The sequence below is a fragment of the Rutilus rutilus genome (genome assembly GCF_951802725.1).
Source record: "Rutilus rutilus genome assembly, chromosome: 24".
Taxonomy (NCBI): Eukaryota; Metazoa; Chordata; class Actinopteri; order Cypriniformes; family Leuciscidae; genus Rutilus; species Rutilus rutilus.
The window spans coordinates 2388080-2400517 of record NC_140228.1 but is presented as its reverse complement, the minus strand read 5'-3'; the positions used below and the strand labels follow the sequence as shown (position 1 = coordinate 2400517).

Here is a 12438-nt window from a genome sequence, read left to right as displayed (position 1 = left end):
CTGAAGTCGTGTTTTAGTGCGTACTTTCCTTTGTGTCTCTGACATCTGCTGTTGTCCATTAGGTGTAATGTCCCCATGGCAGCCTGTGAATGCTGATGAGTGCGCTTTACTAGTTTAACACACAAACGGGACGCTGGCATCGTGTGCCCTGGTTTCTCCAGCACTATCCGCGGTGTGTGTGCCATATATGTGTGTGTGAGAGGGTTTTGTCTACGGGGACGAGGAAAGGCGCTACTCCCACATTCGCCGTTGCTTAGCAACCGCAATGCACAGATTGGCCAGAACATCTGTCGCGGATGATGTTGCCAAATCCGTGTTGTATAGTAAACAGGAGTGGAAACCTGCTGATCTGAGATCAGATCGAGTGCTCGACTCGTGACCCTGACCGGCCTGTGATGGACTCGTTCTCAAGGGCGCCACGTCCTTGTTAGGCGTTATCGCTTTGGCTTAAAAATATGTAAATATGAGGGTTTTTTTTCTCTTTTTTCTTTTCATTCGTACCTCCATGATCATCAGCTCATTATTTTGTGTCCTGCTGATCCTGCTGGAGGAGAAACTCTCCAGTGAAGAGTGTTTCCTACAGAATCAGTGGAAAATACAGTTCAGTTATATTTCTAGTCCAACTTTTTTACATTGTGTATTGCAAACGTTGAGGCTTTTAAGATAAATTGTTTGTTATATTCCTCATTTGTAAACTGTTTTGGATAAAAGCGTCTGAATAAATGTACATGCAATGCAAACTTTGGTTAAAGAAAATGAAGCATATTTTGAAATTCAGGCATATATATATTTAATGACAATAATGTCAATCCAATGAATAAAGGTAATTTAGGTAATAAAGCAAGAAATAAATTGTTTAAAATTAAATGCAAATTGTCAAATATATATTTGACAATTTGCATTTAATTTTTCCTTTAAAAATGTATTTCTTGATTTATTTATTTCATCTGAAATATTTCTTGATTATATATAAAATTCTCTCTCTCTCTCTCTCTCTCTCTCTCTCTCTCTCTCTCTCTCTCTCTCTCTCTCTCTCTCTCTCTCTTTCTCTCTCTCTCTCTCTCTCTCTCTCTCTCTATATATATATATATATATATATATATATATATATATATATATATATACATTTTTTTATTATTATTTATTTTGGTGTATTATAGTAATAAAATGTGCTTATTTATCATGAAGATAATGTCAGTCCTCATGAATTTTTCATAATTTTTCATAACCTCATTTCAGTATCGTCTGAGTTCAAAGGTCGCTGACCTCAAACACACTCTCATCTACCCTTGAGCTTTGCTCTGTGATAAACTCTCATCGCTCGTGTGTGTGTGTGATGCAATCCCGTCAGTCGTTAACGTTCCGGTCACTGACGGTCATCTGTGTGACTGAAGCTCCTGAACCTTCAGCTTGATGCGTTACTTTATTTACTGAGAACTTTTGTGGCATCATTAGTTTCCCTGTGTTTGCAGGAACACTTGGACTAAGACAGCAGATTCCTGAATGAATGGAGCCACATAAGTGACTGATTTACAGTTTACAACTGATTTACATAAGTGACTAACGCACAATTTCTTAAAAAGATAGTATTTTTCAGTATTGAATTAGGCCTGTTTCGGCATCTAGGATGCTTTTCTTTCACTGCAAAACATGACTTTTAATTAGTAATTTTTACTTGTTTACCAGTAAAAAAAGATACATTTACTTACATATTAATAATACATATTAATATATTAACTCATTGTATCATTCATGAACATACATTAATGTTCAAAAGTTTGGAATACTTCAGTTTCTTATATGCTCATAAATGCATTTATTTGATCAAAAATACTGTGAAAAAAATTGAAATATTATTACAATGTAAAACAGCTGTTTTCTATGTGAATATATAGTAAAGTGTAATTTATTCCTGTGATCAAGGCTGAATTTTCAGCATCATTACTCCAGTCTTCAGTGTCACATGATCCTTCTAATTCTATTCCATTCTAATATGATGATTTGATGCTCAAGAAACATTTGATTATTATCGATAAACTGTTCATATTTTTGTGGGAACTGATCAATTTTATTTTTTAGGATTCTTTGATGAATAGAAAGTTCAAAAGAACAGCATGTATTTGAAATATAATATATTGTAACAGTATAAATATATTTACTGTCACTTTTGATCTATTTAATGCATCCTTGCTGAAAAAAAGTATTAATTTCTTTCAACAACAACAAAAATATATTTCTCCTGCTTTGTCTTGAACTGGTTTTTAACTTAATTCTCTGAAGACAAGTCTCAATATCTTATCTGTTGCTTTTTTTAGATATATTTTAACTGGAAAATGCTCATTAAGAATATGATATTTGTCACTGTTGATTCGGTCGCTGTGAATTCTGGGATCGCCGTCTCTGTAAAGGATCCATGTAATGATCAGCCTTCGTGTGTATGATGATGACGGTTTCGGGCCGGAACTGATGTTTTCCTAGACCGCTTCTCATCTGGTTGCTGTTTTATATTTGCAGTGATATTTTCTCAACTGTTTTTGGCTTGCCTCCGTTACGTGTGAAGTGCTGTTTTGACGGAGTGAGAAACGGTGTGTTTCTGCCTGTATCTGTGGCTCGTGTCCAAATGCAGGCGCTGGCATCGTGTGTGTTTGCATGAAAATAAAGCACGTACAAACAGCGGGCTGCTGTTATTCAGCTCATATTCCTGTGTTTTCTGTCAAACAATCCCTAACTGCACGTGAATCTGCTCTTGAAAGCAGCACATCCGTCATGATGTTGTTCATGAACATTAGGTTGTTTATTATGGATCAGGTCAAAGTTGAACAGTAACTGTAAAGCTGTCGTTCTCATGTTAAACAGTAACTGTAACGCTGTCGTTCTCTTGTGTTGAACAGTAACTGTAACGCTGTCGTTCTCTTGTGTTAAACAGTAACTGTAACGCTGTCGTTCTCTTGTGTTGAACAGTAACTGTAACGCTGTCGTTCTCTTGTTGAACAGTAACTGTAACGCTGTCGTTCTCTTGTGTTGAACAGTAACTGTTACGCTGTCGTTCTCGTGTTGAACAGTAACTGTTACGCTGTCGTTCTCTTGTGTTGAACAGTAACTGTTACGCTGTCGTTCTCTTGTGTTGAACAGTAACTGTAACGCTGTTGTTCTCGTGTGTTGAACAGTAACTGTAACGCTGTCGTTCTCGTGTTGAACAGTAACTGTAACGCTGTTGTTCTCGTGTGTTGAACAGTAACTGTAACGCTGTTGTTCTCGTGTGTTGAACAGTAACTGTTACGCTGTCGTTCTCGTGTTGAACAGTAACTGTTACGCTGTCGTTCTCTTGTGTTGAACACTAACTGTAACGCTGTCGTTCTCGTGTTGAACAGTAACTGTTACGCTGTCGTTCTCTTGTGTTGAACAGTAACTGTAACGCTGTTGTTCTCGTGTGTTGAACAGTAACTGTAACGCTGTCGTTCTCTTGTTGAACAGTAACTGTAACGCTGTCGTTCTCTTGTGTTGAACAGTAACTGTAACGCTGTCGTTCTCTTGTTGAACAGTAACTGTAACGCTGTCGTTCTCTTGTGTTGAACAGTAACTGTTACGCTGTCGTTCTCGTGTTTAACAGTAACTGTAACGCTGTCGTTCTCTTGTGTTGAACAGTAACTGTTACGCTGTCGTTCTCGTGTTGAACAGTAACTGTAACGCTGTTGTTCTCGTGTGTTGAACAGTAACTATAACGCTGTCGTTCTCTTGTGTTGAACAGTAACTGTAACGCTGTCGTTCTCTTGTGTTGAACAGTAACTGTTACGCTGTCGTTCTTATGTTGAACTGTAACTGTAACGCTGTCGTTCTGTGTTGAACAGTAACTATAACGCTGTCGTTCTCTTGTGTTGAACAGTAACTATAACGCTGTCGTTCTCTTGTGTTGAACAGTAACTGTAACGCTGTTGTTCTCATGTTGAACAGTAACTGTAACGCTGTCGTTCTGTGTTGAACTGTAACTGTAACGCTGTCGTTCTGTGTTGAACAGTAACTATAACGCTGTCGTTCTCTTGTGTTGAACAGTAACTGTAACGCTGTCGTTCTCTTGTTGAACAGTAACTGTAACACTGTGTTGAACTAACTGTAACGCTGTCGTTCTCTTGTGTTGAACAGTAACTGTAATGCTGTCGTTCTCTTGTGTTGAACAGTAACTGTAACGCTGTCGTTCTCTTGTGTTGAACAGTAACTGTAACGCTGTGTTGAACTAACTGTAACGCTGTCGTTCTCTTGTGTTGAACAGTAACTGTAATGCTGTCGTTCTCTTGTGTTGAACAGTAACTGTAATGCTGTCGTTCTCTTGTGTTGAACAGTAACTGTAATGCTGTCGTTCTCTTGTGTTGAACAGTAACTGTTACGCTGTCGTTCTCTTGTGTTGAACAGGGACTGTAACGCTGTTGTTCTCTTGTGTTGAACAGTAACTGTAACGCTGTCGTTCTCTTGTGTTGAACAGTAACTGTAACGCTGTCGTTCTCTTGTGTTGAACAGTAACTGTAACGCTGTCGTTCTCTTGTGTTGAACACTAACTGTAACGCTGTCGTTCTCTTGTGTTGAACAGTAACTGTAACGCTGTCGTTCTCTTGTGTTGAACAGTAACTGTAACACTGTCGTTCTCGTGTCGTTCTCTTGTGTTGGAACAGTAACTGTAACGCTGTGTTGAACTGTAACTGTAATGCTGTCGTTCTCTTGTTGAACAGTAACTGTAACGCTGTTGTTCTCTTGTGTTGAACAGTAACTGTAATGCCGTTGTTCCCTTGTGTTGAACAGTAACTGTAACGCTGTCGTTCTCTTGTGTTGAACAGTAACTGTAACACTGTCGTTCTCGTGTCGTTCTCTTGTGTTGAACAGTAACTGTAACGCTGTGTTGAACTGTAACTGTAATGCTGTCGTTCTCTTGTTGAACAGTAACTGTAACGCCGTTGTTCCCTTGTGTTGAACAGTAACTGTAATGCCGTTGTTCCCTTGTGTTGAACAGTAACTGTAACGCTGTTGTTCTCTTGTGTTGAACAGTAACTGTAACGCTGTGTTGAACTGTAACTGTAACGCTGTCGTTCTCTTGTGTTGAACAGTAACTGTAATGCTGCCGTTCTCGTGTTGAACAGTAACTGTTACGCTGTCGTTCTCTTGTGTTGAACAGTGACTGTAACGCTGTTGTTATCTTGTGTTGAACAGTAACTGTAACGCTGTCGTTCTCTTGTGTTGAACAGTAACTGTAACGCTGTCGTTCTCTTGTGTTGAACAGTAACTGTAACGCTGTCGTTCTCATGTTGAACACTAACTGTAACACTGTCATTCTCTGGTGTTGAACAGTAACTGTAACGCTGTGTTGAACAGTAACTGTAACGCTGTCGTTCTCTTGTGTTGAACAGTAACTGTAACGCTGTGTTGAACTGTAACTGTAACGCTGTGATTCTCTTGTGTTGAACAGTAACTGTAATGCTGCCGTTTTCGTGTTGAACAGTAACTGTTACGCTGTCGTTCTCTTGTGTTGAACAGTGACTGTAACGCTGTTGTTCTCTTGTGTTGAACAGTAACTGTAACGCTGTCGTTCTCTTGTGTTGAACAGCAACTGTAACGCTGTCGTTCTCTTGTGTTGAACAGTAACTGTAACGCTGTCGTTCTCTTGTGTTGAACAGTAACTGTAACACTGTCGTTCTCATGTCGTTCTCGTGTCGTTCTCTTGTGTTGAACAGTAACTGTAACGCTGTGTTGAACTGTAACTGTAATGCTGTCGTTCTCTTGTTGAACAGTAACTGTAACGCTGTTGTTCTCTTGTGTTGAACAGTAACTGTAACGCCGTTGTTCCCTTGTGTTGAACAGTAACTGTAATGCCGTTGTTCCCTTGTGTTGAACAGTAACTGTAACGCTGTTGTTCTCTTGTGTTGAACAGTAACTGTAACGCTGTGTTGTAGAGGTGTGAACCTACACTGGTCTCACGGTTCGGTTCGATTACGATTATCATGTCATCGATTCAGTTCAATTCGATATCACAATGCATCGCGATGCACCGCATCCTCAATTTTAAATTTCTCTTCAAAAGTGATGTGTGCGCACGTGTGTGTGTGCTTAAGTCGCAGTGACAGAAACAGTGACATTCCAGTTAAAGTTTCAAGGGAGTAAAGCTTGTTTATGCCATTAAGAAAAGGAAAATCTGTCAAATAAATTTTGTTTTACAAAAATGTTCATTTAAAAGCAGCGCTCATTAATCAGTGTAGGCTATTATGTTACCATTAAAGATGCGCGCATCAACCGTCGCCGAGTCCGCTGTTGAAGGTGACGATCATCCATTTATAATCATGCGTAACAACACAGCATATTTGTAATTTGACCATCGGGTGCGGATACTTAAATCAGAGAATATTATTGGGGCGGGTGGACTGTTTATTTTTGGCTGCGGATTCGGCGTTGGAGCTCATCCGCGCATCTCTCTGACTCTGCCAGGCGTTAACAGCTTGGGGTGAAAACGGCTAACGTGGTTTATGAAGTTATTGGTATTAGCCTACCTCCTGCATATTCTATTTGTGTGTGACATGAGCGCACAGTACAGCGCGTGTCTTCTGCAGGTCGTGCTTACCAGGTTGTTCCTAAAAGCCGAAACGTGCCCAGATGTCGGCTTTTAAAGTAGTTGGAGCATTTTTAATATTCTCGCACTCGCGTCTCGCCTCCCTCTGCCATTGTATGCTTCCGCCACAATGCACGTACGCGACAAATGACGTCAGAAAAGTCCGTACATTATAATCGTTATGGTCTATTACTGAACCGATACCGAATCGTCCTCGTCTGCATCGCGATGCATCGTAGAAACGATTAATTTTGACACCCCTACTGTGTTGAACTGTAACTGTAACGCTGTGATTCTCTTGTGTTGAACAGTAACTGTAATGCTGCCGTTCTCGTGTTGAACAGTAACTGTTACGCTGTCGTTCTCTTGTGTTGAACAGTGACTGTAACGCTGTCGTTCTCTTGTGTTGAACAGTAACTGTAACGCTGTCGTTCTCTTGTGTTGAACAGTAACTGTAACGCTGTCGTTCTCTTGTGTTGAACAGTAACTGTAACGCTGTCGTTCTCTTGTGTTGAACAGTAACTGTAACGCTGTCGTTCTCTTGTGTTGAACAGTAACTGTAACGCTGTCGTTCTCTTGTTGAACAGTAACTGTAACGCTGTTGTTCTCTTGTGTTGAACAGTAACTGTAACGCTGTCGTTCTCTTGTGTTGAACAGTAACTGTAACGCTGTCGTTCTCATGTTGAACACTAACTGTAACACTGTCATTCTCTGGTGTTGAACAGTAACTGTAACGCTGTGTTGAACAGTAACTGTAACGCTGTCGTTCTCTTGTGTTGAACAGGACCCAGTCATGGAGAGGTGGAGACTCGCGAATGTTTGTACTTCAACATTAACTGGGAGATCGAGAAGACGAACCGCAGTGGTGTGGAGAGATGTGAGGGAGAGAAGGACAAACGCTCGCACTGTTACGCCTCCTGGAGGAACAACTCCGGAAACATCGAGCTGGTGAAGAAGGGATGCTGGTTAGACGACTTCAACTGCTACGACAGGTCAGTCATGTGATACAAACTGCTACGACAGGTCAGTCATGTGACACAAACTGCTACGACAGGTCAGTCATGTGATACAAACTGCTACGACAGGTCAGTCATGTGAAACAAACTGCTACGACAGGTCAGTCATGTGACACAAACTGCTACGACAGGTCAGTCATGTGACGACAGGTCAGTCATGTGACACAAACTGCTTCGACAGGTCAGTCATGTGACGACAGGTCAGTCATGTGACACAAACTGCTACGACAGGTCAGTCATGTGACACAAACTGCTTCGACAGGTCAGTCATGTGACACAAACTGCTTCGACAGGTCAGTCATGTGACACAACTGCTATAACAGGTCAGTCATGTGACACAAACTGCTTCGACAGGTCAGTCATGTGACACAAACTGCTTCGACAGGTCAGTCATGTGACACACACACCTCAAACTCATAAAGGCATGGACACACCAAGAACTATAACTATATTAGTGTCCACATCAGTGGACGATAACTTTCTGTTTATTATAAATGCACACTGCAGTTTTGTCATCTGCCAGATGGATTCTGATTTGCTGTCAATATCATTCGTCAGCTGGAAAAAAGATTATTCTGAAAATGATTGTGATGATGTCTAAATAATAATAGTAATAGTTATCTTTGTTAATTTACATGTATTTCATATTTTATTATTATTATTATTATTATTATTGTTTTCAATGTATTTAATGCTTACATTATATATTATTCAATAACAATAAAATAAAAACAATAACATTAATATTGTTATAGTATTATTATTTATTTATGTGTGTGTATAAATAATAAATATTTTTTATTATTATTATTATTATTGTTGTTGTTAGTAGTAGATGTAGTAGTATAGTAATAATAATAATAATAAAATACTAATGCTACCACTAATAATATATTAAATATATTTTATATAATTAGTTAATAATAATAATAATAATAATTACAAAGTTTTATATTTTATATAATTATATTTTAATAATAGATATTTTATTTATATGTATTTAATAATGTATACATAACATAGTTGTATATTTTGTCTTATTTAATTCTAATAATAAATCAAATTGTTATCGGCATGTTTTGTTAAGTTCTTAAAGTGCTTGAAATTAAAAATGAATATGTATACGCAATTTGCAGGAACGAGAAACCAATATATATATGTATTGCAAAAAGTATTAGAAGTCTTTAATGATATTCGCGAGATATATGAATTCTTTTGTTTATATCCTGTCCTTATTTGTTTTATATATTTTATTGTGTTTATATGGAGGATGAAGAGAATGTGAGCAAGTCCTGGATTTGTCCTGTTTGACTGGTTATTTTGCACTAGTTTGACTCTGTAGTTTTCGTACGTCCCTGATCGGAGTAACCAAAGCAAGCTTCATGTTTAAGGGTCGTTTAGTGGCTTCACCAGCCGAAGCGGCTCATCGTCTTCATTTCAGGTGTTTATGAGACAGAATTATTTTTCAGATGTCATGCATTCAGCTCAGTCAGTGAAAGGAGAAGAATGGGTTTTGACCTTCGAGTTGTGTGTGATTGATTGGAGGGTTGAGTTTTATTGTGCCATTGAGAGATAGATCATATTATATTTCCAGCTCTTGCATTGCAATGAAAAGGTTGTGCTTTAGATTGGATTAGGTCTCGGAGTCGGAGGAAGTTTTGCAGCCGTCTTACATCATCACGTAACAGAGTGTTTGTTTCTTTCTAAGAAGGAAACTCAATGAGTCTCTGAAGAGATTGGTGGAGGAAATCGGGGGATGTTTTCAGGCTCATTATTTAATGTTTCTTATCTCCGTTTGTCCTGAATTAATTTCACCGCTGACCTACTTACAGCGTCCCTGAACGTGAAGGACTTTCAGAAGCAGATCGCTGCTGATATTGATGAGGCTTATGGAAATAAAGGGATGTTGACATGGATGGATTAAATCACTAGTTGACCATTCATTATTTCAGCCAAACCATTTATAATGGTATAAATAATTTGATTTAAAATGTTTAATGCAAGTGAATTTAAACCCAGGCGTGTTTTTGGATCTATTTTTTTTAGATGTCGCATAGATTTTTAAGACATTTCAGAGCAAACTGCGAAATATTGAGAAACAGCTAATATTGCCAATATATATATACAGTATGTAATATCAATATCTACATTTATTCATTTAGTTATTTAATCAGTTAGTTAATTAGTTAGTTAAACTTGACAAGTCGTAATTTCAAAGCTAATCAATCTTTATGGCCATTACTAATATTTAAAATGTTGTAATGCAAGTGAATTAAATGTCTAGTTGTTTTCCACTCGATTAACATATTTTTACTCTGTTTTTGGTATTTTAGAGCAAATGGAGAAATATTGAGAAACCGCAGTCATTAGACTTCATTCATTCATTCATTCATTCATTCATTCATTCATTCATTCATTCATTCATTCATTCATTCATTCATTCATTCATTCATTCATTCATTCATTCATTCATTCATTCATTCATTCATTCATTCAGGTCATCATTTCAACCAAATTAATCATTATGGCCATTAATTAATCTAAAATGTTTAGATTTAAGATGTTTAATGCAAGTGAATTAAAAATGTAGTTGTGTTTTCCTCTCAATGAACACAAATGATTTATTTTAGTTGATTATTTATTTGTTTATTTGATTATTTATGTGGTAATATATTTATGCATTTATTATAATAATAATAATATAATAAGTGGATAATAATTTTATTTATTTTTTATTGTTTTATAATGCATTTTATTTTATTTTATTTTATTTTATTTTATTTTTATACAAAAAAAAAAAAAAAAAAAAAATATATATATATATATATATATATATATATATATATAAATATATATATATATATATATATATATATATATATATATATATATATATATATATATATATATATATATATATATAATAAAGAAAAAAAACATAAAGAAAAAAAATATATAAAAAATTCACCCAGCCTGCCTTTAATAATAATATATATATATTTTTTTTTTTATAATGCATTTTATTTTATTTCTATACAAAAAAAGAAAAAAAAAGATATATATAATAAAGAAAAAAAAACATAAATAATAAAAATATATAAAAAATTCACCCAGCCTGCCTTTAATAATAATTTATTTTTTTATATTTTTATTGTTTTATAATGCATTTGTTTTATTTTTATACAAAAAAAGAAGAAAAAAAATATATATAATAAAGAAAAAAAAAACATAAATAATACAAATATATAAAAAATTCACCCAGCCTGCCTTTAATAATAATTTATATATATATATATATATATATATATATATTAAAAAAAAAAAAAAAAAAAATATATATATATATATATATATATATATATATATATATATATTATTTTTATTTTTTTTTTTTTTTTTTTTTTATATATTTATATATAAATATAATGCATTTTATTTTATTTTTATAAAAAAAATATATAATAAAAAGTATTTTAAAAAATCACCCAAAGTTCCCTTGAATTATCTTACAGAAGAGATGATGCTAGTGATATTAAAATAAATCTCTGTGTGTGGCATTTCTGTTCTTTTGGTTGAGGCTTTTCCGGTGTGAAGGTCAAGGTCGCTCGCTCTCCAGAACATCACTTTATTAGCAGAACAGTGTGTGTGATTGCGTCTCTGTATCGGCCGCTTAAAAAAGATTCCCGCAACAATCCTGCGTTCTCTAATCTACAGGATTGGCTTTAAAACACCGGCCCAGGTAAACGCTTCAGATTCCCTGCAGTTCAGCGGATAAACTGGGGTTTAGAGAAACAGATTAAAGTGAAACTGTGCTGAATTGGTTTTGAGGTTTGCTCACATTGGACTTTTTGAATTTATTATTATTTATTAATAGTTCCAGACTTGTACGACTCACTTTCTTTAGTGGAACAGAAAGAAACCGAGATCATTTCCATACAGGGATCCGAGGCTGTCGAGCAACGTTCAGTGCTTCTGTTGTATAATAATTCATAAGTTATTTAGACTAAATTTATAATAATCTTTATAAAAAATTTTTTTTTTGGAGCTTCACTCTGAGCTGTTGTTGTATAAAAAGTTGATGTTTTTAAAAGCTTAGACTTGTTTTTATTGGCATTGGGTATTATGATTTACAGTAGTTTTTATATCATAGTTTTTATGCAATATATTTCTCCTTACAGCACTTTGGTAGTTTTGAAAGAGCTTTACAAATAACATTGATTATGCAGAAAGTTGCATAAAGATTTTTCAAATCTTTTCCATTTATGTATTTCCATTCAATAAACAAGAAGTTAATAAGAAGTTAAGTGACTGATGTTTTAGACACAACATTGTGTCTGTTTTTGTTTTATTTCGCCAATGAAAATTGTTCCAAAAAAAGAAACTAAGCGAGACACGGTGGTGGTTCATTACTGAATGAACGAATCGTTTGAATGAATGATTCAATGACTCACTCATTAAGACAGTCAAATGCTTCGTTCCTGAATGAATCAGCTGTTTGAATGAATCGTTTGAATGAATGATTCAATGACTCACTCATTAAGACAGTTAAATGCTTTGTTCCTGAAAGAATCAGCTGTTTGAATGAATCAGTTGAATAAATGATTCAATGACTCACTCATTAACAGTGACTTGCTGCCACCTGCTGGCGGTTTTAATTTCACATTTAAAGTATCTTTTCACTTTTTTAAATCAGATATCAATAGTCAATCTTTATGTTTAAAACATCAAACCTCTGATCTGCATTAAACAGTCTGTGTAAAAGCATTTTGATTGGCAACAGCCCTATTGTGTATTATTATTCTAACTAAATTTATTCATTAAATGTAATAATTTGAC

At 35.5% G+C, this 12438-nt stretch overlaps 1 protein-coding gene across 1 annotated transcript in view; it reads left to right on the top strand.

The window, feature by feature from the left end:
- Window positions 1-12438, top strand: part of acvr2ba (activin A receptor type 2Ba) — a 55381-nt gene that overhangs the window by 27464 nt on the left and 15479 nt on the right. Inside the window, exon 2 of the mRNA XM_084398458.1 lies at window positions 7371-7578. Coding sequence (XP_084254584.1) covers window positions 7371-7578 — 208 coding nt within the window. The remainder of the gene's footprint in view (window positions 1-7370; window positions 7579-12438) is intronic.